General features: G+C 36.7%; 1 protein-coding gene across 1 annotated transcript; it reads left to right on the forward strand.

Moving 5' to 3' along the window:
- The first annotated feature begins 718 nt into the window (after window positions 1-718).
- On the forward strand, window positions 719-26,988 carry LOC149962117 (mannan-binding lectin serine protease 1-like). The gene is made up of 12 exons (XM_090178611.1): window positions 719-999; window positions 5,025-5,095; window positions 6,576-6,747; window positions 8,160-8,344; window positions 18,099-18,308; window positions 18,381-18,548; window positions 23,856-24,062; window positions 24,176-24,331; window positions 24,390-24,446; window positions 24,524-24,627; window positions 24,698-25,159; window positions 26,731-26,988. Exons 1-12 carry the CDS (start codon window positions 911-913, stop codon window positions 26,938-26,940), a joined length of 2,091 nt encoding a protein of 696 aa, XP_090034737.1. The 5' UTR covers window positions 719-910; the 3' UTR covers window positions 26,941-26,988.
- Window position 26,989: the final 1 nt, after the last annotated feature.

Consider the following 26,989-nt stretch of genomic DNA (forward strand, 5'->3'; position numbering starts at 1 on the left):
GTTGGTTGTATAACCCCTCCTAGGGTACAAAGTCCCCTCGGAGAGGTAAAAACATGCATTTATTATAAATAGTTTGATGTATTTAAAAAATATATATATTTTACGTTTCCGTTGGGTGGCGCCACGTACCAACAAAAGCAAAACTACATGATAAATCATCAAGAGCTTAAAGCTGGTCACGTGGTACAAGAGAAGCTATATTTCAAACCTCCTCCAACAGAGCGGGCAAAAGTGGTTTGAATGAACCCCATTGAAAATCCTGTTTAAGATTAATTATTTAATTTTCGTGGCTTTTTTTTTTGGTGCCCATTTGTACATTTTCGATTCCCCTCCAAAAATTCGTCCTTCGCGATAATTTAGGATCATTACATTAAGTTTCAGCCCCCCCCCCCCTCATTTAGCGAGTCGTCCTAGACGGCATTAGGGATGAATAAATTGATTTTATAATTCACTCCCCGAGCGCCAAATCGGTGAATCTCAATATTCTCATTGCGTGTGAAATTACAGCTAAACCTCAAAGCAAAAAACGTTATTTTGAGATCAGTCAATAAATGTTTCTTTAAAATAAAATGAATGAAAAGTAAAAAAAATATAATATGTTGCTCTTACGTCGTTAGAATATTCTTCGCACGCGCGATTGGCGCGAGCGCTAGAAAAAATTGCCCTGGCGACTGTAGCGCGAGCTCGTCGACTAATGAAGAGACTGTGACGTAAGAGCCACATTTAAACAACAAGACCACTTCACTTTATAGAAAGAACTATTAGTTTTATTTTGAAACTTACCGATTGGGAATAGCCTCGGCTACTCCACCACGTGCGGTCTAACAAATATTTTATCGACGATTCATCGATATTTTTGTGTCCTTTTGCTTCGAAGAAATTCCGGAATTATATATTATAATTTATAAATATGATGTGGTTAAAATCGTCGGTTTTAAGTCGAGTATTATTTTCGGTAATTTTTGGGTGCTGTTTATGGGATTTTCGTAGTTGTGTGAAGTAAGTGTACTCTTAAATCAAAATTTATTATTAATAGTAATGAAAATTTAAAAATCACTGTTGCGTAGAAAATGTAAAATACTTTTAATTCGATAATTTCAAAAATTTAAAGACTCGTATCGGATTTTAATTAAAGTATTTTACATTTCACTATTAAATTTTTATTATTAGTTTTAATGCTTTTAACCTATTTTAAATGCATTATTTATTTATATAAATAAATAGAATTGTGTTTATTGTTTATAAAAAACAGTACAAAGTACAGAACAACTAGTTGGCGAAGACGTGTTAAAAATACAATACAGAGCAGTAAAAATATAGTTTTATGACGCATTATTGTCATCCGGGGTTTATCAAATTATATTACAATCAAAAAGGAGTAGTGCCAAAAACCAAATATTTACACACTTGATAAATTAGTTCTAAATGTATGACAAAAAATTATACGCACTCTTAATTAATTAATTATTTTATTATTCCATTTATTACAAGGGTAACTATTTTATTAGCTAGTTTATATAAAAAAACTTAAAATTTTAAAAAAAGTTTGAAATTTGAATTTCACCTTGAATTATTTTTGGCAAACTACACTATATTAATTATTTCGTTAAATATGGACGAAAATAAGGCTTCAATTTAGCAGGTGATTGATTTAACACTAGGATATAACTAACGCCTTGGCATTCGAGTTATAAGAGAACTATGCTTTTCATAATGGCAAGTAATAACAATAATTTTTCAAACGAGGATAAATTTGTATGTGTTGAGAAATGCTCTTTGGAGGAAATAGTGTCTGGCGCTTAATATTAATTTATTCTTAATGAGTTCTATTTTATTAAATTAAAATAGAACTTATTAAAAAAAACAGACATCGCAAGGCCTAGCATATTTGATGTCAAGTGGTGTGATATGCGGCCTTTTTTTAACAGGGTTCATACAATATTTCAAAAACCATTTTCCCTGATATTTCCAGGTTTTCCAGAGTAGTTTTGAATATTTTCCAGGTGTACTTTTTAAAACAATAGGGGTCTCTAAAATGTTAAAAGCATTATTATTACACTTTCTAATATAATATACTCAAGATTGAACGTATGAATTCAATACTAAGTAATAATTTCAGTAATACTAAAACAAATTGCACATAATTTTGAGTTCTCACAATTATTTTCCCTGATTTTTCAGGAAAATTTTCATTTTCCCTGATATTTCCCTGACTTTTTTTGGTTTAAATAAATTTCACTGATTTCCAAGTTTGTATGAACCCTGTTTAACAACGTTTATGGACAGACTTATATAGAACTTTTCCAGCGAAAAAATTAAGACCTTGCCCATAATTTAATTTCATGGCGTTCACGGGCTGAAACATTAAGATGTACTAGTGATTAGCAGGGAGGTCATTTCAGGATTTTTCAGGAAGGTGCAGAACTTGAGTGTCCCGTGTTTGGGAAAACCGTTTTTTTTAAAGAGCAAAACGGGTCAAATTTAATATTTTTTTAATTTTTAATCGAAATAGTTATTGTTTAGTTATTTTCAGTATAATAGACAATAATTACTTGAAATTAAACAAGACCTTTCTAATGTAGTGAAATCAGAAAATTAATGAATTTCGGGGGAAGGGTAGGGGGCAATGGCACCCTTGCCCCACCCAAATGACGTCCCTGGTCATTGGGCGAATAACACATTTTGGTTTCCATGAGGAGGACGTTACGGATTTTTGGGCCAGATAGTAATAATTAAAACTAGATACAAAACCACCTGCAATATTTTTCTTAAATTATTTATTTCGTGCTATGTTAGTTATTTAATTTGAACCAATGCGGCCAAGTTTTATCTGTAATTAGGGCTTATTTAGGGTCGTAATATGAAACTTATTTTATCTTTAGATAGCTGGGGCGCGTAATAAATAAAAATAACAATATAAATAAATAAATTCATTTGAACTTTTAATAATTTGGAAAATATTTGCTGTTGCACGCACACTTAAGTCCATTTAAGGCTGGTTTTCACTAGGGCAAAAACGCCACGACGGTGAACGTCGACACGAAAAATTCTCGTTGTGGCGTTTTTTGCCCTAGTGAAAACCAGCCTTTAAGGTTGCACTTTGCTCATTTACAGGCCGTGCAATTGTACGTTTCACAACTGCACTTTACTAAATATGACGAAGTTGAACTTCTGGTAGAGTTGACCAAAAGCGTCCCACTGGTTATCTAAGCTTTAAGTCCAGCCTCAAAACAAATCCAGTTTTAAGTATGACTATTCGCGACCGAAACGAGTTTAGGTGGCGTAACGGCGCTAGCTTCTCCGAGGTGGCGCCTATGATCTAGCGTCTGCTACAGACAAATTAAAAAGTCATAACAACGTTTTTTCTTAAATAAACTTATCAATATATAAGAAAACGAGGCAAAAATGATATTAAAATGCAAGTATCATTACTTACAAAGTCTAATTTACGAATAACGATGAGGAAAAACTAATCGCGTCTGCTTTAGCCGTTACCTATCTAGGTTTAAATAACGAACTAAAGGGGGCGTAGTGATCGTTTTCGACTTTTCGGTCGTGAGTACTAAATATGATCCTAAAAAAATCATAACTTTACCACCCGACTTAAAACCATTTAACGTATTTTTATTATGTTACTGCGATACGATATATATTAGATAAGTTTATTTAAAATGGTAGTTGAATAAAATACTTACGCCATTTCAATACCAAGTGGTTAATTCGCCAATAAAACCTGAATAACTATGATGTTTAAAATGATATGTATCCAGTACATGTATAGTTCAAAATTCAGGTGTTTTTTATTACAACGCGCTCTTAGCCTTTTACTAAATAAATACGGATATTAGTTGGCTGTTTGGCTAGTCTATGGATTAGTTATTTAAGCAAATGATTAATTATACTATTCTGGCATTCGTCCAACGAAAAAACAATTTTCTCAACATAGCAGAAATAAGTACATTATTAAGAATTGAGCAATCGTTTCTACCAATCTTACTTTTAAATCTTTGAATGTGTTTATCGATTTAAACTGTTATTCCTTGCTTCAGGCTCTCTCTAGAAAGTTATTTCAAATAGCGTAAGTAACTTAATACAATAATAAGGAAATCAAAAATACTCGCCACTCGTCAGATTGGTCCTTTTGTAACAAGCCTAAAATTTACCCGGATCTTGAGGAAAAACATCGGTGTGCTTATAAGGGAGTATGAAGTGTTTTTAAAATAGGCGAAACCATAAAGTCCAGGGGGGCCGAAAAGATGGTAGTCACGTGACTTTGTGGAGAGCTGCAGCGCCATCTATCCTAAGAAATACGAACTATTATTCATTTTACTTTGCTAATGGTGGTTTAAATTTTGATCGATTCGTCTAAATTATCTATTTATTATTATTATTTAAAACATTTTGTAATCAAGGAGGATTAAGAGAAGTGTAATTAGCTGTCTGCAGTATCTGGAAGGAATAATTTTTTCTTTAACGTACGTCGCACGGAAAACTATGAACACGAGTTACCGAATCGAAGTTGGCTGTTAAAAGGTAGTCACGTGATTTTGTTTTCCCATTTTAACAAGTTGGCTAAGACCAAATTTACTTAATTTTTCGTAATAAGCGCTCAATAACTTCTCAGTGTCAAATCAATCAACAACGCTCTTAGCGGGAAAACCACGAAATTCGTTGATCTAACGTTGAACTTCCTTCCAGGGTTATTTAACTCTAGGAGGCTATATTACGGAAGCTTTCGGATAACGTTCAAAAGTCAGAATTTGCTTTCCTCAAATTCCCCTCTCATATCGTTATTGCCCGGGAGTGCCATCTAGGTTATATACATTTGATTAAAATTATTTTATTATTTTGCTTATAAAAGATGGGCATAATTTTATATAAATATTTTCAAAAAATATTTACCTATGGTAAAAATTTAAAAAAGTCATTATTGAGCGTGGTAAAACAAAATTATCTTAATAGTTTCAAAACCTACCAAGATTGACTTAAAGTATTAATATGGGTAAATTTTAACAATTTTTCAGACATAATCGTAAATTTACTCGTGAAGAAACGGCTAAAATACCTAAGCGAGCTATTCGACAAGTCACTACAGGTAATTGTCCAATTACTTTCTTCTTACAATTAAGCTCAAACTATGGAATTTTATTGGCTTCAATTACTTGCTCATGTCCGATGTACCAGCCAAATAACACCCTACATCTTTCCGCCAAAAAAAATGGATTTATGTTCAATTTGGTTGCAATCGGTCAAGTATTGTCCACACGAGGGCTAACGCTCGAGAGCAATAAATGGAACACGCATTTATTGAACAGTGCAGTCTGAGCCCGGAGCCCGCAAACTAGATCGGGGCGTTCTCTTGCACTCGAGAGCAAGAAATGGAACACGCATTTATTGAACAGTGCAGATCTGAGCCCGGAGCCCGAAAACTAGATCGGGGCGTTCTCTTGCACTCAAGAGCAATAAATGGAACACGCATTTATTGAACAGTGCAGATCTGAGCCCTGAGCCCGCAAACTAGATCGGGGCGTTCTCTTGCACTCGAGAGCAATAAATGGAACACGCATTTATTGAACAGTGCAGATCTGAGCCCGGAGCCCGAAAACTAGATCGGGGCGTTCTCTTGCACTCGAGAGCAATAAATGGAACACGCATTTATTGAACAGTGCAGATCTGAGCCCGGAGCCCGAAAACTAGATCGGGGCGTTCTCTTGCACTCGAGAGCAATAAATGGAACACGCATTTATCGAACAGTGCAGATCTGAGCCCAGAGCCCGAAAACTAGATCGGGGCGTTCTCTTGCACTCGAGAGCAATAAATGGAACACGCATTTATTGAACAGTGCAGATCTGAGCCCGGAGCCCGAAAACTAGATCGGGGCGTTCTCTGGCACTCTAGAGCAATAAATGGAACACGCATTTATTGAACAGTGCAGATCTGAGCCCGGAGCCCGCAAACTAGATCGGGGCGTTCTCTTGCACTCGAGAGCAATAAATGGAACACGCATTAATTGAACAGTGCAGATCTGAGCCCGGAGCCCGAAAACTAGATCGGGGCGTTCTCTGGCACTCTAGAGCAGTCAAAAAGAAAAATGTATCAATTTCTTTGGTTGAATTTGAAATAGTTGGATATCACAAAAAATTGTAACCCTAAAAATCGGTCAACTACCTGTTTAAAGTCGTGTTGTTCACAATGCAAATTAGTTGGACAAATTTGTTTGCCAAACTAATTGATTTCTAAAAAGTGTATAGTCTAAAAGCCCATTATTTTCTCGCCATAGAAACAAGGACTTAAATTACCCTTAGCAGGGAAACTGAACCACCCTTGATAAGGTGAATCGTCAGCCTATTTTAAACCACTTCAGTGATTAATGAAACAATTTCATTTTCTATGGCGACAATTTTAAAGCCACTGTCACATTAAACCGTAAAACCCAGTTTAAATCGGTTTGTTGGTCAGTTTTCACCATTAAAATTGAGAAACTCGTGAAAACTGTTTTCATGCTTAAATGACGTAGTGACGTACCTATACTAATGATGTTTTAATAAGCATTTTTTTAACAATAAATATCGAAGAATGTGGTGGCTATTTCATCGTCAATGGATTTGGTGGTAAATTGAGAAGCCCAAATTACCCAAGCTCCTATGGTAGTGACCTGGATTGCAAATGGCGTTTGATGTCCGCGCGGGAAGAAGGAATCATTTTGCACATCAAACAATTGCACATAGAAGCGTGGGCCAACTGCAGGTATTACATCAGTTTCTACTTCCTTAGCCTTTAATTGTTCCTCTTTGGGCAATTCAAATTGAAGAAACTTTACGTGCAAGGGCCTTCATAATAACGTAGGCCACGGTTAACAAGAAAGCATTCTGTACCACGAATACAGGGCAAGATAGCATTAGTCTCTGCAACCACCCTCGTAATGCTTCGTAGCAAAAGCAGTTTTCTAATTGCATTACGGTCACCTCTAGATTCGTCCCTTATTTGTTGGTCTAAAGCGCCACCCAACGGAAACGCCAAATATTTCTAATTAATACTACCATAAAAGACATAAGTATAACACTTTCAATTCCCCCAAGGCTAAAATATTACTATTTGCGAATATGATCGCTTACACCGAAATTTCACCAATAGTTTGCAATGTAATGTAGTTAAATGTAAAATTGGAAAGCGAACTTCACTGCGGTGAAAGCCAATAGTTTTTGACAAATAAGTTTAGAAATGGGCCTAGTGGCGCCACATTTGCGACTGTCGCCTTGACAGGTTGAAATCGGTCTATGCTGGGTAAAATTGTAATGTGTGCAACCTCTCGGGTTAGTTCCTAAAGCATATCGTATCGGGTTGCGAATTGCGATAACGAATACGGTTGGAATATATTCGTAGCCCTTGCTCAACGATATTAATTCACCATTAAGGGGTGGGAAGATCTCGTGGCCTTTCGTGGGGTGAATCAAAGATAATATAAACCTTGTACCATAGATTCGAAATCAGAAAGCATTCGGGTTGACGGTTTTGTTACGAAGCGTTTACCCGCTTCCAGTACGTGACCTCCGAAATGTCGGCCTCCGTCGGTCGCTGTATTGTCCTATGACGGCCAGCTTTGAGGACGTGCTATAGACTCATTCACATATTGCCTACAGGGAAATATGCAAAAAGGGGCGAAATCCACCCGAGGTACCTTCATATTTAATAATGTTAGATGGCGACACTATAAAGTTTATGAAAAATATACTTTTTTAAAAAGTTATTAATTAATTACTAAATTATAGTACTTTAAATTCTTATTAAAAATATATAATTTTTGTAATTTAAATTAACAATTAACTTTAATAGAAGTTAACACTCTCCGCCATAGATGACACTATAATACGAATTTTAATTATCCAATCAAGGAAGAGAATTTTGTATTTTAAATCTCGACAAAACCGTTCTCCACTAAGAACTGAAAACTTTAACCCATCGTTGAAAATCAAAATTATGACGTCATGCTGCTATCAGAGTGCCATCTACTAACAAATAACGCCATCACCACGTTACCTCGGATGAATATTACCCCTTTAAAGTCGTCTTTGCCCCTTAAAAATTGTAAATCTATCTATTGCACGAACACAAATGTACTTGGCATTTGATTGGTCATAAATAAATTTTCCCCCGTACAGCAATGATCATCTGGATATCTACTCCGGGCCAACGACCGATGACCTTTTGCTGAGGAGACTGTGTGGAAAAATCGAAGATACCTCTATCTTCATCAATTCTACGGCGGTTCTCCTGGTTTTGACGACAGACTCGACCTTTGAAGAAAGTGGATTCGAGATTGAATTTCGACTAGCCGACAATCCAAGTAAGATATTATTTCGCGTGTGGTACCATAATACCATTTGTGTATAAGAATTGAGTTGGAAATATAGTACTGCTAGACAGGGCCGTAGCCAGGACATCGATATAGAGCGGGCGAACCATATTTTAGGAGGGGCGAATTGTCCCAAAAGGGGGCGTCGGAGTTGAGTTGCAGAAAAGGCTAGGTCGGGCGAAAGAGATTCCAGTACGGGCGCCGTACTGCCCCCCCCCCCCCCTGGCTACGGGGAGCCACAATTTCTATGTGCTGTGGCTGGGTTCTCGATGAACACTTTCTTGAAATCACGTATCGACACTCACATCTATCATTAGTCGGTGGCGTCACCTAGCTTTCAAAGAAAATATATATTTCAAATATTATTATATTATAATACTAGCCGAGAAGCCCTCAGCTAGTTGTGTGTTTCGAGGCGCTCCACTCCAGTACGCCCCCCCCCCCCCCCAACCCCTTTTTCCCATGGGATAATTTCCGTGGCACCCTTTTCCCCATAGTCGAACCACCGCAGTAATACCCTTCCTCCACTTTTTTCCCCATGTGATAATTACCGGGGTACCCCCTCCCCATTTTCCCCATATGATAATTACCGTTCCTCCCTTTTTTCCCATGTTATAATTACCGTGGTGCTCTTTCACCCATAGTAAAACCACCCCAGTAAGGCCCTTCCTCTCCCTTTTCCCCATGTGATAATTACCGGAGTACCCCTCCCCCTTTTCCCCATGTGATAATTACCGGGGTACCCTCTCCCCCTTTTCTCCATGCGAGAATTTCCGAAGTACTCCCCCTCCCCCTTTCCGACGCGAGAATTTCCGTGGCACCCTTTACCCCATAGTCGAACCACCGCAGTAAGGTCCTTCCTCCCCTTTTTTCCCATGTGATAATTGTGTAATATTTTGTACATAATATTGTATGTTAACCTAGAGATCAAGCTAGATCTTTCTAGAAGCAATGTACGTGTATAAATATAGTTTCAGTTTTTGGACGGCCTTCACCCAGCGTGTGTCGTATGTTACGTGTTTGTATACTTTAAGTAACTATTAAACATTTTAATTGTTTATCGAGTCGATCATTAAGAGCCCATAATATAACAATAATTACCGGGGTACCCCCTCCCCATTTTTCCCATGTGATAATTACCGTGGTAGTTGGTACCAGTAGCGGCGCCAGCAATAGGCCGGGGTAGGCCTGGGCCTACTTTAAATTTTGGTAGGGGCCTCCAAAAGTCGTCTTAAGGGGCCTCCAAAATTTAATATATGGGCCTCCAAATTATTTAATATAAAAAATTCTGTAATTTGTTTGCGAAATAATTTATTTATTTATTAATTTTTCAATATTCAATGCGAGTGATTCGCTTAACGACACTGCTGTTTTTATTCCTTTCAAAGGTACGAGTCAGTTTTCTGCGAAAGTAGTTTATTTTTTAGTTTCAATTTTTCGCGAGTGCTACTATATCGAAATTATATCATTAATTTTATCTTTACAAATTAATGGTTCTTAAACTTACTTTACTTACAATTGTTGGTGTACCTACGTCGACCTACGTACATTCTTTCGTAAAGTTGTAAGTTCTGATGTAAGGGATGTACATGCGAAGTACCAAAGGAATGAATGTAAATTGATAGACTGGAATTCAGTCGTAGAAATAAGTAAATAACCACTCATTTGTTAAGTGTTATCGGTACACAAAAGAGGATCAACACACACCCAGTTTTTAGTAATGTTTAAATTCATAATTAACTCTAATTTTTTCGTCGCGTACCCATTTTACCCAAAAATTTCACCACTTGCTTCAAAAAAATTAAATAATCCACGGGGACGGATTTGAAAAAATTGTGGGGGGGGGGGGGGGCTCCAAATGGTTGGCCTACCTCGCCAAAAATCCTGGCGCCGCTACTGCGTGGTACCCCCTCTCCGCTTTTCACATGTGATAATTACCGTGGTACCCTCTCCCCCTTTTCTCCATGCGAGAATTTCCGTAGTACCCTTTTCTCCGTAAAAATAACTCAACTCGCAGTCGTTCCAAACTTCCCTGTACCACTTTAAACCCCCTGTATCCAAAGGCTGATGCATAAAGGCCACGGGACTAACGTACGCCGAGATAGCCACTGGACTTTCAAATCGGAACGAACCCGGAAACCCCCCCCCCCCCCCTCTCCCCGTTTCCGAAACTCACAGGCCTTCTGATCAGTGTTGGAAATAAGGCGGTGGCGTCGGTCAAAGACCAGTTTATTTTGGGCTATGACCAGTAAATTAAATAGAATCTGGGGGGTTCACTGGTCATAATGACCAGTTTATTTTTAATTAAAAGTATAATTCGATACCGAAAAGAGAAAATGATAAACGCGTTGCGCTCTCAGCTTCTCACAGCCAATGAAATTGCGGATTTTTACTTATTTCTACTCCTAAATCGAACGTATTTCCTGGCATCTGGCAGTAATGCAATTTGACGTTCTTCCGCTACACTGCCGCGCAAAGCGCAAAAGCATTAACGACCAAAACCAAAATATGGAGAAAACCCGCGAAATTCAAACTTTCTTTGCCTTAAGATACCCCAACTTACATCTTTCAAGTTTATATAGAAGACTTGGATTTTTCAACTCAAATTGTATTCTGGTACTAAACAATTTACAGGCCAAACTATATTTCAGAAATATCATTAAAACCATGTCTTAAAACGCGAAAAAAATGCGTTTTGATTTGACTTTTAAAGAAATTAAACACATTAATGCGTTTTTGGTTTGAAAATAATGCAAAAACCTAAAATAATGCGTTGTGAAACGAGTCATTTCTCCAAGAACAAAAATTTTAAATTCGAAAATTAGTTCAAAATTGAATTTAACGTATAAAATAAGGAGAAATAAAACCAAAATCTGTAAATCGAAAATTTGGTCGTTAATGCTTTTGTGCTTTGCACGGCAGAACAATCAGTCAGATTCGTCGAGCTAAATGCGAAACATCTATAGATCAATCATTAAGAATATGCTTAAGAAACATAAGCATAGAAGACATTGATGCCTATCCTGCAATTTCATTTTGGATTTTAGAAACAAAAAGAACGTCAGAAAGGAGTAAAACTGTTTTTATTCGAAGAACAAGTAGATGATGTAAAACTGTAAATACGGATAAGTTTTTATTCGAAGAACAAGAAATTGATGAAATATTTTTTAAAGTTCGTTAAGAAATGTGATAAATATCAAACCTCTTTGGTTTGTGATAAATAAATATCATTATAGTTCCTAATCGCTATTAAAATTCACTTTCAAAAGTAAAATAAAAGAGGGAGGGAGATAAGTGGGGTAGAAAAGAGTGGTCATGACCAGTAAATTATTTTTTAAGTAGGGGGTATTGTGATCATATTGACCAGAACTTTTAAAAAGCTTATTTCCAACACTGCTTCTGATACTACCCCTCACGAACCCCCCCCCCCTCCTAAATCCGCGGAGGAAAGAGATAAAATTTCGGGTGTATTGCGTGTTGGGACAAACACGGCCAACTCTCAGGGGCGACAGATTTTGAGCATTTTTAGAAACTGACATTTGCGTCACTTTTGAAAATTTGTAATAAAAAAACTAAAAACCAAATTGGAAATCGAAGCCGACTCGATGCGAAAACGCAAATCGTAGCGTACGTAAAAAAATGCCACGCGACGCTCGCGCCCGTAACGCGCGCGCGAGAAGCGTCAGAAAATCGAGAAATAAATCTCGAAAATCGGTTGACGAACCTACCTACCAGGCTACCACCTATGGCACGCCATTTAGGTCAAAATTAAAAAATATCGAAAACATATTTTGGCGTGTACTTTTGTGCGTGAAAGACTATTTCTGTGCGTGAAAACGTATTTCTGTGCATGAGAAAAGTATTTCTGTGCGTTAAAGAGTATTTCTGTGCGTTAAAGAGTATTTCTGTGCGTGAAAAAGTATTTCTGTGTGTGAGAAAAGAATTTCAGTGTGTGTTAAAAAGTATTTGTGTTATAAAAATATTTTCTAAAATGTTTTGCGGAAATAATAAACATAGATGGCACCCTCTGCATAACAGTAAAATAAATCATGGACGACCTATGCTCTAAAGGGACTTAGTAATAAGCCTTATTTAAAATGGGATTCGACAACCGATAATAGTAGAAAAATCAATCAGGGATGTATAAAGTTAAAAAAATATTTTTTGTGTGAAAAAATCTTCAGATCTTCAAACTCAACACACGCCTGCACAGTGTTTGGAAGACCCCAAAATGCGGCAGAACTTAAAAAATACCAGACACATTTGATATTTTCATATTTGTAACAAAGAAGTAATACGGAATAACGTAGCACCAAAATTTTAAAGCTGCGCCCCATAGTGACGAATTTAGCTTCCCCTGGAATAGCGATGCGGTAGCTATTTTGAATCTCGGTTTTTCCCCATTGTTAAAAAATATTTTTGTGTTGTCGAATCCCATTTTTTGATAAGGCTTATTACTAAGTCCCTTTAGAGCATAGGTCGTCCATGATTTATTTTACTGTTATGCAGAGGGTGCCATCTATGTTTATTTTTTCCGCAAAATATTTTTAAAACACAATTTTTTTTCACACACAGAAATAATTTTCTCACACACAGAAATACTTTTCTCACACACAGAAATACTTTTCTCACACACAGAAATACTTTTCTCACACACAGAAATACTTTTCTCACACACAGAAATACTTTTCTCACACACAGAAATACTTTTTCACGCACAGAAATACTTTTTCACGCACAGAAATTCTCTTTGACACACTAATATATTTTAACACAAGTTAAGTTAGAAGAAACCACCTATGGACTGTGAGAAGGATGATAAAATACGCGAAAAGGTAGATTAGTCCATAATTAAAAGGGATAATATAGCTAAATCCTAAATAAATTTGAAGAAATTAAAAAACTTACTAATAACTCGTACCGATAGGTCTTCGAGCGAAACTCGGATCAAATAGATCTTCGAGTAATAAACTACATAAAAACTAAATAAAATAGCCAGAAATTCCAACGGTAGACCGGTTTCGTTCTATTTGGAACTCATCAGTACCGTGCGGGAAATCTGGCTGGCGACTGTTATATCGAAAAGAGAAACTAAGCCTAAACATAAAAAAGTTCAAAACGCGGCCTTTTTTTATGATTTGCAAGATCTATTTTAATCATGAAAAAAGGCCGCGCAAGGTCTAGCGTATTTGATGTCAAGTATGCGGGCTTTTCTTTACCAAGAGTTATGAACAGGCCCATATAGAACTAGTCCATATTTCTAATTTAAGACCTCGCTCGTGGCTTGATTTCATATATTTTTGTAGTTCCAGAACTATTAACCACTCTTCCACCCCACCTTAACCACTGGCACTATTCCACCCCGGTAGATTTATAGTTACAATTATACTATAGTTATAAGCATATTTGTGTTGGGAAATTTAGTTGTAAAAAACACAATTTCCCATAAGAAACTACAAACAAAAATGAAACAATCCCGAAATTGGGACCTAGACCTCTCTAATACTTAATTGGTACCTCTAGAAAAGAATGAGATAACGCGAGAGAATTTCCTTTGCGGTTTGGGAACCTGATCCTAAAACTTCCACATCCCAAATTAAATAATTTGGAGACAGTAGAGAGTTTAAGCTACCCCCCCCCCCTAAACAAACGTGTAGGGGAAAATTGTATGATTTTAGATTCTAAAAGTACGCTAAGCATTTTACCATTTATTACCTGGTACGTCTTGTAGTATTTCAATAATAATATTGAATATTCAAATTATTCAGCTAAATAAAAATAATATTGAATATGTATTCAAATTATTCAGCTAAATAAAAATAATATTGAATATGTATTCAAATTATTCAGCTAAATAAAAATAATATTGAATATGTATTCAAATTATTCATCTGAATAAATATAGTGGGAGTTATGACAAGCTTTTCTTATTATATGAGAATGTATTTTAAATATAAAATCGTAAATACTATTTAAATAGTTCTTTTTATAAAATAACCTTGGCCATCTTGTTGAAATGTTGCCTCCCCGCTTCAGCTGTGGATCCGTTTTCTCTCCCACTAAAGAGCTTATGAACTCATTCTTAGGCATTGGCTGACCTATTCCAGAGCAACATTTCAACAAGTTGGGCAAGCGTAAAGACATTTTATAAAATCAACTATTGAAACGTGACGAAGCGTTTAGGACTAAATCGTTATAATAATACATTTGTAGATATAGCGGAGACACGAAACCACGGAAACAAACAGGTTCTGTTTGAACGCAATTCAAAAAGTTGATAAAATATTGTGGTGGGGGCTAAAGTTTTTCCTCATCAACTCGACGACGGTTAGGCACTGAGACTTATCCTTTGGAAATGCCACAATGGAATAGCAAGTGGAAGGTGGTCACTAATGCAAATCGGATTGTAACCCGGCCACCTGTTTAAAGGCATAATAAGTCGCTAGATTACTTGGGCCTAAGGTGGTGCCTTGGGTATTAGCCTAGCTTGTTAAGTAGTTTTTGTTCTAGAGTGGTCTGAAAGAAGAAGAAGATGAAAGTTTATTTTGATTTTTTGGCTATCTTTGAACTACGTCGCATTTTTACCATAACAGCCCTACATTTATAGTTTCATAGTATGTTTGTCGTATGCGCCTGGTCTTTCCAATGGTATATTGCTTGTCTCACTACTCTGAGTTTTGAGGATATACAAGGGGCTGAAATCGGCTATTAGTTGCTTCGGGATAATACTAGCTCGGTCTCGAAAAGCTTGTCACTTTCCCGAACCCTGCTTAGGGTTATTCGCACGTAAAACGTATGCCGTTTATTTAAATAAAAAGACCGGCGGTTTTTTCGCTATAAAAAAAAACCAAAACACAGATTTGCGCCCCCCCCCCTCCTCATTAAGCTTGCTACCACCCTCCTACGCATTGTAATCCGGCCACCGAATCAATTCAATTCAATTCAATTCAATTTGTTTATTGTTTTTTTTATATATACATTTTGTGGTTGAGGGCCAAGTCGATAGCGACTTATAGCCCTCGCATTGTTATTGTACAAAAATTTAAACCGTTTACCTAATTAAATAATGATAATAATAATAATAAAAAGTGTTAAAAAAAGGAACAAATTAATAATAATGTAACATGAGTCCTTTGAAAACATTTAGAGTAGCTTTAGCTTTATACAATTTTTAATAATTTTTTTCGTGGAATTGATTGTTTGGCTTTCTTTGAGATGTTCGTATAAAATATTAAATTTTTTTACACCATTGTAAAATATTGAGTTCATTTTCTTAGTACTTAAGCAAAAGGGTACTTGAAGGATATACTCAAAACGCGTGTTTTTTCTATTTTGATTTTTGTCAAACAATGTTTTTTTTTCGTTTTGTATGTTATTAAAAATAAATTTTAAATTACAGAAGTCGATGATATCTGTTATTTTCATAATTGAGCATTTTTGAAAAAGTTCAGCAGACGGATATAGCCAGTTAACATTAAAAATATTCCTAATTACTCTTTTTTGTAAAATTAAAATTCGATTTAAGTTATATTGAGCTGTTCCCCCCCAAGCAACAATACCATAGATTAAGTGCGAATGAAACATTGCAAAGTAAAACTCAAATAACATTTTTCTAGGGAATAAAAATTTACATTGTCTTATTTGGTAACAAGAGGTGGTTAGATTTTTACATAAATTGCTTATTTGCTCTGACCAATTAAGTTTGTCATCGAAAATTAAGCCAAGGTACTTATATTTGAAGACTTTTCTAATTTCCGTGGCTCCTACTTTTACAACGCATACTAGATTATCTATAATTTTTCCGTAGTTTGCAAAGATTATATATTCACTTTTAAGTTTGTTTAATTTCAGTCCGTTTTGTAGTAACCAGTTGTTAATCATATTAAGTTTTTCATTAGCATTTTTTATCAGTTCACTCAAATTTGTATTTTCGATTAACAGTACCGTATCATCCGCATACATATATAATAAACCAAGTGGCATAATCGAAACAAGATCATTTATATATAAATTAAACAAGAGTGGAGATAATATAGATCCCTGTGGTACGCCAATTTTAATAGTTGTAGTATCAGATAGTTTCTTGTTAATTTTAGTTGTGCAGCTTCTATTAGTTAGGAAACTACGTAACCAGTCTAGAGTAACCCCTCTTATACCTATCCTTTCAAGTTTTTTCAAAAGTCTATGGTGTGGAACGCTGTCAAATGCTTTCTCTAAGTCGATGAATAAACCCAGGCAATATTTACTTTTGTCTATAGCAGATATAATTGTTTTGTAGACAGTTGCAATAGCCAGTTCGGTACCTCTACCTGCTCTAAAGCCGAATTGAGAATCAGCTAATATATTATGCTTGTCACAGAATGAGGTTAGTCTTTTATTGAAACATTTTTCGAAAATTTTTGCAAAATATGAAAGTACAGATATTGGTCTATAATTTCCGGGATTTAGAGGGTCTCCTTTTTTAAATATTGGTATTATAAGGGCTGTTTTTAACCGATCAGGGTATACGCCAGAGGAAAATGATAAGTTAATTAAAAAGACTAGGGGAGATAGTAGCAGATTTATCACGTGTTTTAGAGGTTTTGGATGAAATCCGTCGACACCCGGGCTTGAAGAGTTTGGTAAACTTAAAGATATTTCAGCTTCAAAAGTCGCTTGATGACTTAGGCCTAAGTTATTATCCTAGCTGATTAGCTGATTATTATTATTATTATTATTATTATTATTAGGTTTCCGGGGATTTTTATCAGATACAAAAGGATTCCGCGAAAAGCTATTGGTAGATAGCGCCACTAGCTTAAATTATTCACATCGCTTGCTTGCGGTAGATGACGCCACCGACTAATGATAACTGTTTCGCTTCGTACGTGATTTCAAGAAAGGGCCCCAGCCGTCAAATACAAATTACGGCTCTAAAAGAACTATATTTCCAACTCAATGTTTATGACATCCCTTGTGACTGCGTACAAAATGTATAGACCAAACCAAGTGAACGTTTAAAATACGAAAAACCAACATGAAAAATTGGTCAAAGAAGAGTAAACACGTTTAGGATATAAATAATAAATATATATATAATATATAATAAATCTAAGCAGTTCTAACAAATTGAAAGTAGAAATTATATTATTCTTTAGGTTTCTATAGAGCAATATCGGCGTGACGTATGTCGACGTCACCCATGCTTTTTCCTATACATAAAATACTGCCCCCAAAATGGCGGCCATAGCCCAAAGCTACAGAGCGATACTACTCTATAGTGCGCTTATCAAGTTAATGTACAGGGTGATTTAAATGTTGTTACTAATGATAAAGAATAGGGTGATTGAGATTTTGGTGAAATTACAGTGCACTTATTGATTTAAAGTACAGGGTGATTTAAAAAATGTTCATAATTAATGGAACTGGTGATTAATTAAGTGTGGTCATGAGTTAAGATACTCTTTGGTTATTACTGCTTAGTGAGCTACTTATGTTAAACGACAAGGTGATTGTATTTTGTTTTTAGTATACAGGGTGTTTAAGAAACGCTCCTTTTCGAACAAAATACTCTTTTTTTTCATTAAGTTAATGTTTTGCTCAATTTTAGATTAGTATTCAAAATATATTTAATTCATTGGGGGGATTGTGTGTAGTTAAATGTCCTTGACATCTTGTTTCACTTACAAGCTTCCAAAAAGCGCCGCATGAGGGAAATAGGAATAACAAGAGCTATCTACAATATTAATTTCTTATTGTAATTTAGAAGATAATTGTGATCAAAGATTGACAACATCGGAAGGAACTATAAGCAGTCCAGGATTTCCTAAAACCTATCCCATAAAATCCGATTGCTTCACTTTAATCACGGTCCCCGAAAACGAAGTGGTTTACCTCACCTTCGACGTGCTCAAATTAGAAGCAGACGAAAAATGCGCCTACGATTATTGCGCCATCTACGACGGACCCACAGAAGGTATTTTCCCCTTTTCTAAATTCTACTTGTATTCTATCAGCAATTCAATTAATATAATTGTGATTATTACAGAATCACCCTTATTGGGTCGTTATTGCTACAGTGAATCGGTCATAACCCTAAAATCTACGAAAAATAGGGTATTCGTTCACTTCCATTCTGACGACATTCTCAGCGAACAGGGCTTCCTACTCAAATACTCCACTGAAGGTTTTGTCGACAAAAGTGGAAATATTGGAGGTGAGTGCGACATCTACCGCCCGAAATCTAATCGATCTTTCAATAGGTTTACTCACTTGCCTGTTAAATTAGACATTTACATCGCCAAAACAAAAAGCTAAGCTTCCATGTAACCGACGAAAATGGCGAAATTTTCGTTCATTAATTCGCGACCGAAAACTATCGCAACGCCCCCTTTGGTTCGCCATTGAAACCTAGATAGGTACCCCTGTAGCAATTTTGGGTCGGCCCGACGTAAAAAAAATTCGTAAATATTCTAGGTCTATCGACGGTTGGCGGCCGTCGGCCGACCTTCCGATTGTTAGTCGAAATGTCCTAGCCGAAATAGGGTCGATCTATGGTAAGCTTTGGCCCGTAAATTTTCCGACGTGATAGCGGCTAAAGCAGATATCTTTATTCGTAAATTTGACTTTATTAATAATGATATAATTGTTGCATAGTTTGCTTATATTTTGATAAGTTTATTTAAGAAAACAACGTTCTTATGACTTTTTAATTTGTCTGTAGCAGACGCTCTGGCCTGACACTAATAAGGGCAATTTCATAAAGTTCGTTCTGAAATTATTTAAGGGGCCATTTAAGTAGGTTATAATCCTAGATGAAACCAAGTTGTTATTTAGTGTTATAAAGTAGGCAAGAATGTTTGTAAATAATCAAAGAATTTCGTGATATTTAAACTAATGAAATATAGCCTATTTAAAGCGCATATACGTATAGACTCTTAAACGCAAGGTTGCTAGAGACGCTAATATAGGTGTGCTCGTGCACCCTTTTTAAAGCCTTCACCTTCAAATAAGAGACGAGATGAAAGTGACAGGGTCTGACGACGACGTCACAAACACATTCGATTTGCGCCTCAGGCGTAATAAAGAATGCTAAAAAATATATCAAAAATACATTACTTGGGTACGGCAAAAGTCAGAGAAAATATAGTCCGAGGACATAAAACAACTTCTTAAAATCGTGACGTCGGTGACAGACCCTTGAAACATAAAGGCAAAAAAAAAATTACCATTTAATATCAAGCGTGAGCACCCCTCTTAAACGCGCCTTCCCAATCGACCGCCATTACCAGTCTACGGGGAGGGTGATGAAAAAACCGGTTTTGGGGGATGAAATTTCTGCGGTAGAGGGCTTGCTCGTTAGTTGTCTGTACGATAATGGCGGCGCCCAGTAAACGTTTCTAAAAAGAGTGTATAGGCTGCCATAGCCATACTACATGGTAGGGGACCCATTTTGAGCGATGGTTTTTGAACAGAGGGGTCGGGCATTAAGAAAAAACAAATGTACGAAATTTGCAAATAGAGTGGATTTTTACCTGGAATTGTGGATTTTTCAAAAATTCAGTTTTATATTAAAATATCTGCGGATTTGTATTTTTCAAGGGATTTGTGCAAAACCATCTTGAATTTATGAATTTTTAAATGGATTAGTGGATTTTTTACTGGTTTTATTGAGTTTTGGTTGGATTTTTTGGATTCGCTTAGAGAATTTGGTGCATTTTGACAAAGTTTTTCGATTTGTGAATTTTTTAAAAATACAAAATTATTGGCAGATTTTATCATAGATTTTGGTGTATGGTTTTTTTGTTGAATGTTTGACTCTTCGATTCGAACCGGAAAGTTACATTACATGGTAGTACATGGATGAAGATATACATGTATGGCCACTTCTTTCTATTTCTTAAACTCTGGGAATCAAATGTTTTTAAAGAAGCTAAAGATATCGTAAATTACAATTCAAATTTGTTATAATACAACTTTTATAACTTTTCAATGCCATATTTTTTGTGGCCCTTGACTTTTAAAAGTTGAAACCTTGTCGTTGCGTAGGCAACTAGATCAGATACGAGATAACCTAGTGGCCAGGATTGTTGAACTAAAACGCCAGAAATAAATTAAATTTCGCCTGCACGGGCCTTTACTATAACGTAGGCAACGCGGTAGCAGACATAACGGACGCTTCAATAAAACATCTTGTGTACTTAGAAATTGGCTGCATCTAAAAAGTACAGTTGTTCCAATAGGCGCTTCAATAAAACATCTTCAAGGAAATTGCCAAGAAGTAATATTTCCGAGATACAGGACCTGCAGGGTACTTTTTATACAGTGCTTGAGGAAATAATGGAAACTTTTCACCTGTTCGCGATGCAACAAGTGTTTCCTTTTAACCAAAAACACGTACGACGTTCTGTTTAAAGGTGAAAAGTTTCCATTATTACAACAAGTACCATATACACAGTAATTTGCAGGTCCTGGCTCTCGGATATATTACTTGGCGATTTCCCGGAAGATATTTTATTGAAGCGCCTATTGGAACAATTGTACTTTTTTGATGCAGAAAATTTCAATTTCTAAGTACACAAGTATATTTTTGTGGTGTTTAACGGCATATTGGTACATTTTAAGATTTTGGAAATTTGAAAACCGTAAAACTACGAGAAAAATGACTTTTGAGATTTCCAATAATATACGTAAAATTTCTTTTGAGACTCACCTGTTCAAAATTACCAAAATATGGTTGTTCTCAATTTCAATTGACCGTGTCACATGCAGGTCCCTGTAGCGCTAGCCTATGACATAAGAACACATCGTTCTTACGTTATTACAGTAGCGTAGCCAGGGGGGCACAGGGGGAACGTGCCCCCACGAAACGTATGGTATAAGTGTGCCAGAAAGAACTTTTTCTCAATGAGACCTTGTTGCAAGGATATGACGTAATTGACGTCATTTCCCAGGCGATGACGGTTTTATCGTCATCAAAACTAGTTCTGGCGGGGAGAGAAGGAAGTGAAAACCAGTTGTACGCGACGTTAGTCCGTATTTTCTTTGGTGGTTGTGAAACAAGGTCTCATTTAAATTTTTTATACAGAGATGTTAAACAGAGGCACACTTATGATTAATTGTGTTACATATGGTTGTACGTATAAATATTTTTATTTTTTTACTTTTTTTTCAATGGTGTTCCCCCCCCCCCCCCCCCAAACAAAATCCTGGCTATTTTATTTTATTACATGATATCAGACCTAAAGAATTTTCTCTCGGCATCAAGAGCGTTTCCAGGATTTCCCTTATGTCTCCTAAATTTTCGTAGGCCCGAGGTGACAAATTTTTGGTAATACGAAACTTTACAAAACACGTGGTAATTTCTCGGAAATTCGTATTTCGATATCGGTCGCAACGGACGGAGTTTTTGTTACATTGGCCTAGTTTGCTATTATTGGAATTTAATTAATATGGAAAGTTGCTCTTGTTCAACGAATTGTCTTAACGTTACGTAATAATGTTACTTGTTCCTCAACTTGCTCGTGTGGAAAAAGGTAGATTGTTTAATAATATTTTAAAACAGACTGGCCAATTCGCGGAGGAATACTACACGGTCATCTTACATTCGTTTAGCGCGACGCGTGCCCTCTAGTGGCGATAATCGAAATCAAAATCCGGACTGGCTAGGGGAGGGGCAATTTTATCCCCTTACGAGGCTGATGAACCCTTTAAAAGGCCGGGGCGCAACAACAGGGGGTGTCTAGGGTGTCCGAACACCCCTAGAGTCCAACCAAGAATGTATTGAAGTTACTAAGAATATTGGACTACAGGATTCTGATTCCCATCCTCGCAGCCCTTGTAGCTTAAATTCGTCCGCTTTCTCATTCAAGTTTGCTATAGGGTATGACCTTGAATGCGCCTTAAATGCAGACGAACTTTATCCACAAAAGCTGTGAGGATGGTACCAGGGGTTAATTCTATGTTGAAATATTCTTAGTAACTTCAATCAGCTTCAATACATTCTTGGTCCAACGGATACCCTCTCCTAAGGTGTCCACACAAATGTCTCACGTGTTTTTTTTTTGTCATTATTGTAGCAACTTGATGGACACCCCCTAGCTTTTGGAGGTCGTTGCGCCCCTGTTAAAAGGAAAGTCTTATTTTGCATCTCGATTAAATACTCATTTGCTTGGCATGACATATGTATAGAGGCAGGCGCTTAGGAACGTTTTAGATAGCGGGCCGGGTTACAGCTTGGATATTGAATTGGCGCCCTCCTCTTCAACAGGCTTTTAGCGCCCCTTACGGACCAATTTGGCGCCCTTTCCAATTTTACGGGGGTACATTGTACCCGTGTACCACCCAGGGGCGTATTAGCCATTAGGCAAAGTAGGCACGTGCCTAGGGCACCATTTTTCTAGGGGCGCCAAAACTTTGACAAAGCCCCACGGTCCATGTACTTGGCTTGCCCCTACTCAAAATAACGCCGAAAAGGTTTGGGGAAACTAAAATATATTTATTTATTTATTATAAACCGATACGCCCCTCCTTAGCTGACCAATGCCAAGGGGCGCCAAATTTTTCTGTGCCTAAAGGCGCCGAAAGGGTTAATCCGCCCCTGGTACCACCCCGTTCCTACGCCACTGTATAGGGGCATCATGGGTTAATACTCGTACAAGGTCTACTTTTCGATCTGATTTGATCGCATTCTCCAAATTAGTCCAATGGTATTGATTGAAACAACAAGAATTATCACATCTTACTAATTAACAATTATAGCCAATAGCATAAGTAACATAATAACAATAAGTATGACAATTCCTATTGCTTTAATGCTAATTTTCTAACCGAACCTTTTTCCGGCACTGATACTCTCTTCAAGCTGTGACTTGGACTCGCGACTTACTGTTTTGGATGACAACGGTATGATAAAAATTTAAGCCTAATATCGGAGAGCACGTTCTGGAGTCGCGAGGGGCTTTGGCTTTGTTTGGAATCCCGCGTGCGAATCACGCGTGATAAAAAAACATGAGCTCGTGGCGCCGAGAAAACCTTTTTTAATTTTTATCATTTTAATATTCCGCCTATCTATCGGGAACCAGATATTTCGGCTTAGCGGAAGTCTAACATATTTTAGACACTAGAGGGCTCTGTGCTGAGAAAACATCTTGATTACTCAATAACTATGAAAATCAGTTTCGTTGTAAATCTCGTTAATTGTCATACTTATTGTTATTATGTTACTTGTGCTAATAGTAATAATAATAATAATAATCATAAGCTAGGCTAATACCCTTGGCACCACCTTAGGCCTAAGTCATCATGCGACTTTTAAAGCCATTAATTCAGGTGACCGGGTTAAAAAGCGTAGGAGGGTGGTCGTATTCTTAAACAAATAAGGTCAAAAACATGATGTTATACGTGTAAATAGCAAGTTAATTCATAGTTTTACGATATGACCATTATAGTCAGGCTGCAAATGAGCTTATTTTTCTTCTGTATCAAGTCACAGACAACCTAGTTTACTAAATTTTTCTGTTAGATTGTGGCTGGACCCAGACTGAAAATGGAGGAGTTATTACCAACCCAAACTATCCCGAGAACTACCCCAGTAATTCCCTATGTAAAATCAACATTATGGCGCCCGAGAACTATCTCGTTAATTTCATTTTCGCTGATCTCAGTTTGGAACCAGACAGTAATTGCTCGTACGATAACATCGTTATACAAGAAGGTGCCTGTAGTCCAGGTAATTTAAAATTTTCGTTTTTATTCCACCATTTTCCCGTTTTTTCGAAATTTCGTCAGATAATATGACAAGCGCATTACATATTTAAATTTTGTATGATATCGATGCATTAGATGAAAAAACACTACGTGTTCTATGTGGCAGTCTCCAATCCACCTTGTCATTTTTGAGTACAACCAATAACGTTCTTTTCACCTTCACAAGCGATGGATCCTCAGAGTTCAGTGGCTTTAAAATGAGATATACCTTTGTGGAAGACCCTTCCAAAGGTAATTAACGAACAAACAAACCAAATTTGGTTCTATAATTAAGTCTTTTGTTATGCAGTAAAGCCTAAAAACTTGGCGCCCTTAAACGTTAGGCGTTTACAGAAAATTGAAGATAGTAAGTTGAAAATCTAGTATCTGCAATAACGCGGGAAAGATTTTGCGTATTTAAGTATTCAAGTACATATGTTACAGGTTGTGGTGCGCCAAAACAGGGATATCCCGGTGGGAAGGACCAATCAATTACAGGAAGGATTGTTGGAGGAAATAACGCTGAAAAGGGGGCGTTTCCATGGCAAGTAAGTCGCGGGTATTTAAAATAATTTAAGGCATGAATTGATTACCATAGTTTTAAAACCATTATTGTAGGTCATGTTATGGGATCCAAAGAACAAAGCATTTTGCGGTGGCGTTCTGCTCAACGAAAGGTGGTTCGCATCAGCGGCTCACTGTTTCACCTCGAGGCAAATCAACTGGAATCAAACTCGAATTCGACTCGGAAAATTGGATCAATTTCAGATCGAACCCGAAGAATTTTCAACAATGGTCGGAGACATTGTCATTCACCCCAGCTACAATTGCAAACCATTTGACAATGACCTGGCCCTGGTACGGTTCAAGGACGCTGTCACCTTTAACGACTACATTCTCCCCATTTGCCTGGGTACTCCCAAATTTATCGAGGACAACTTCTTCTCTAAGGAAAATCAACTGGGTTTCGTAGCTGGTTGGGGAAAACTCGCTAAACGAGGCATAGTCCCTAGAATTCTCCAAGAAGTTCAACTTCCTTTAATTAAAAGGTCGATCTGTGAAGGCTCAACTACTTATCAGGTTAGTGTCATTTGTATGGATCCAACCCCACTGGTTTCGCATAGAATTATGTTAGGGCCAACTTGTTTGTTTCGCCCGGAAATTTTATTTGGATACACTTGGAATGTCTGAAGAAGACTTTATTGGTCCCGATGATTTTAATAGAAACGGGCGTGGTTTACGAGCAAAGATTTTTGCTCAAGACTGTGTCTTACATTCGATGTTACGTAATAACTAGAGGTGTGCCAATACCATTTTTTGGGGATCGAATCGAATATCAAATTTTTTTCGAGGCCAGTCAAATACCAAATCGAATATTTAAAACGTCAAATAATTTGGTCGAATATTTTTAGGGCAAAAATCCAAGCCAGTTAACTGATCGAATACCAAATAGTATTTCGAATATCAAATAATTCGTCGTATTTGGTTTTCAAATACCCAAATAGTTTGCATATTTGTCAAAAATTTTAAAGTTATTGAAATCACAGGACGTTTTACTAGCAAATAGCAAAATACTAAACCAAAAGTATAATTTTTATTTTATTTATTAAATGCTCAGTAGCGTAACTATATTCATTGAGGACCAGGGTGGAATTTGATAAAGGGGCCTCATGCCCTCATCCAAACATTTTTAAACCTAAAATCCGAGGGCTGAGTATTCTCCGTAATAAGTGTACAAGTAGAGCTTCGTCTGTACTAAATTGATTACGTATACTAGGTTGTTGACGCCCCCGAATTTGTAGAATTATGTTACTTTTATTTAGATGAAATTTATACAGTAGATTTATTATCGTTCATAGATTTTCGGGGTCTTTACCTTGAGGGGCCCAGGAAAACGTATCCGCCTAGCCCCGTGGAAGCAACGCTACTGTAAATTCTTGACTTTACCATTCAAATAAGTTCAAAATGTTAAACAAAATGCACTTTTTTAATCACAAAGTTGCTTTAACCTTTCACCCAGTTTCGTTTTAGTTTTACTTTGTTATTCTAGAAAATTCGAAAACAGAAAACACGTCAATAATCTAGCCAATTATAGGTACTCTTTATTTATGATCCTTGCCGCTGTGGCCTAAAGAGGTGTCAAAAATAAGGAGTAGTTTAAAATTTTCATTGCGTTCTCCTTTGATGGCTTTGAAACTCAACAAATTAGAAAAAGACCCGCGGTTATTCGACCAGTTTGCAAACTATTTGAAAATTTCAAATACTTTTTCCTTCCCTTTTCGAATATTCGACTATTTGATCATTAAAAACGAATATTCGCGAACTTTTCCAAGCGCTATTCGATTCGGTATTCGATCGAATTATTTGGTCTTACCAAATATTTTGCACACCCCTAGTAATAACCCATGACAGGGCCTCTTAGGCTTAGAGCTTCTTTTAGGCCCGTTGACATCCTCCTCCACTTTCTGATGCATATGCTCTTGCTCTTGGTGAGCCCCTAGGCGTCAGCCTTATGGATAAAGCGGCACATAAGCCCCGCCCGTTTTCCTAGACACATTAGCGGCCCAGTGCCATTTTACCCTTAGACATTCCAAATGTATTAATAGATAATTCCCTTGTTTCGATTATTAACAGTATTGTGTACAATAAAGGTGACAAGGAACATGTTTTGCGCTGGATATGTCCAAGGCCTAATGGGGGATTCTTGTGAAGGGGACAGTGGTAGTCCTTTTGTCACTGAGCATGAGTCAAGGTGGTATTTATTAGGTCTTGTAAGTTCTGGAGCAGGATGTGCCCAATATGGATACTATACCAAAGTCAATAACTACCACAACTGGATTAAAGAAATCATATCAACATAAATCTTCAATCATTAATAATTATTTTTGTATAAAATAAACAGAGTGTACC

This window comes from Leiobunum rupestre, chromosome 1 (genome assembly GCF_980474605.1).
Source record: "Leiobunum rupestre chromosome 1, qqLeiRupe1.1.hap1, whole genome shotgun sequence".
Taxonomy (NCBI): domain Eukaryota; kingdom Metazoa; phylum Arthropoda; class Arachnida; order Opiliones; family Sclerosomatidae; genus Leiobunum; species Leiobunum rupestre.

Excerpts from the sequence above, each read along its gene's own strand:
- LOC149962117 (XM_090178611.1), top strand. The coding sequence starts at position 911 with ATGATGTGGTTAAAATCGTCGGTTTTAAGTCGAGTATTATTTTCGGTA. Across the intron at positions 24,447-24,523 it reads TTTACAGAAAATTGAAGATA|GTTGTGGTGCGCCAAAACAG; the intron begins GTAAGTTGAAAA and ends CATATGTTACAG. Across the intron at positions 25,160-26,730 it reads AAGGCTCAACTACTTATCAG|GTGACAAGGAACATGTTTTG; the intron begins GTTAGTGTCATT and ends TGTACAATAAAG.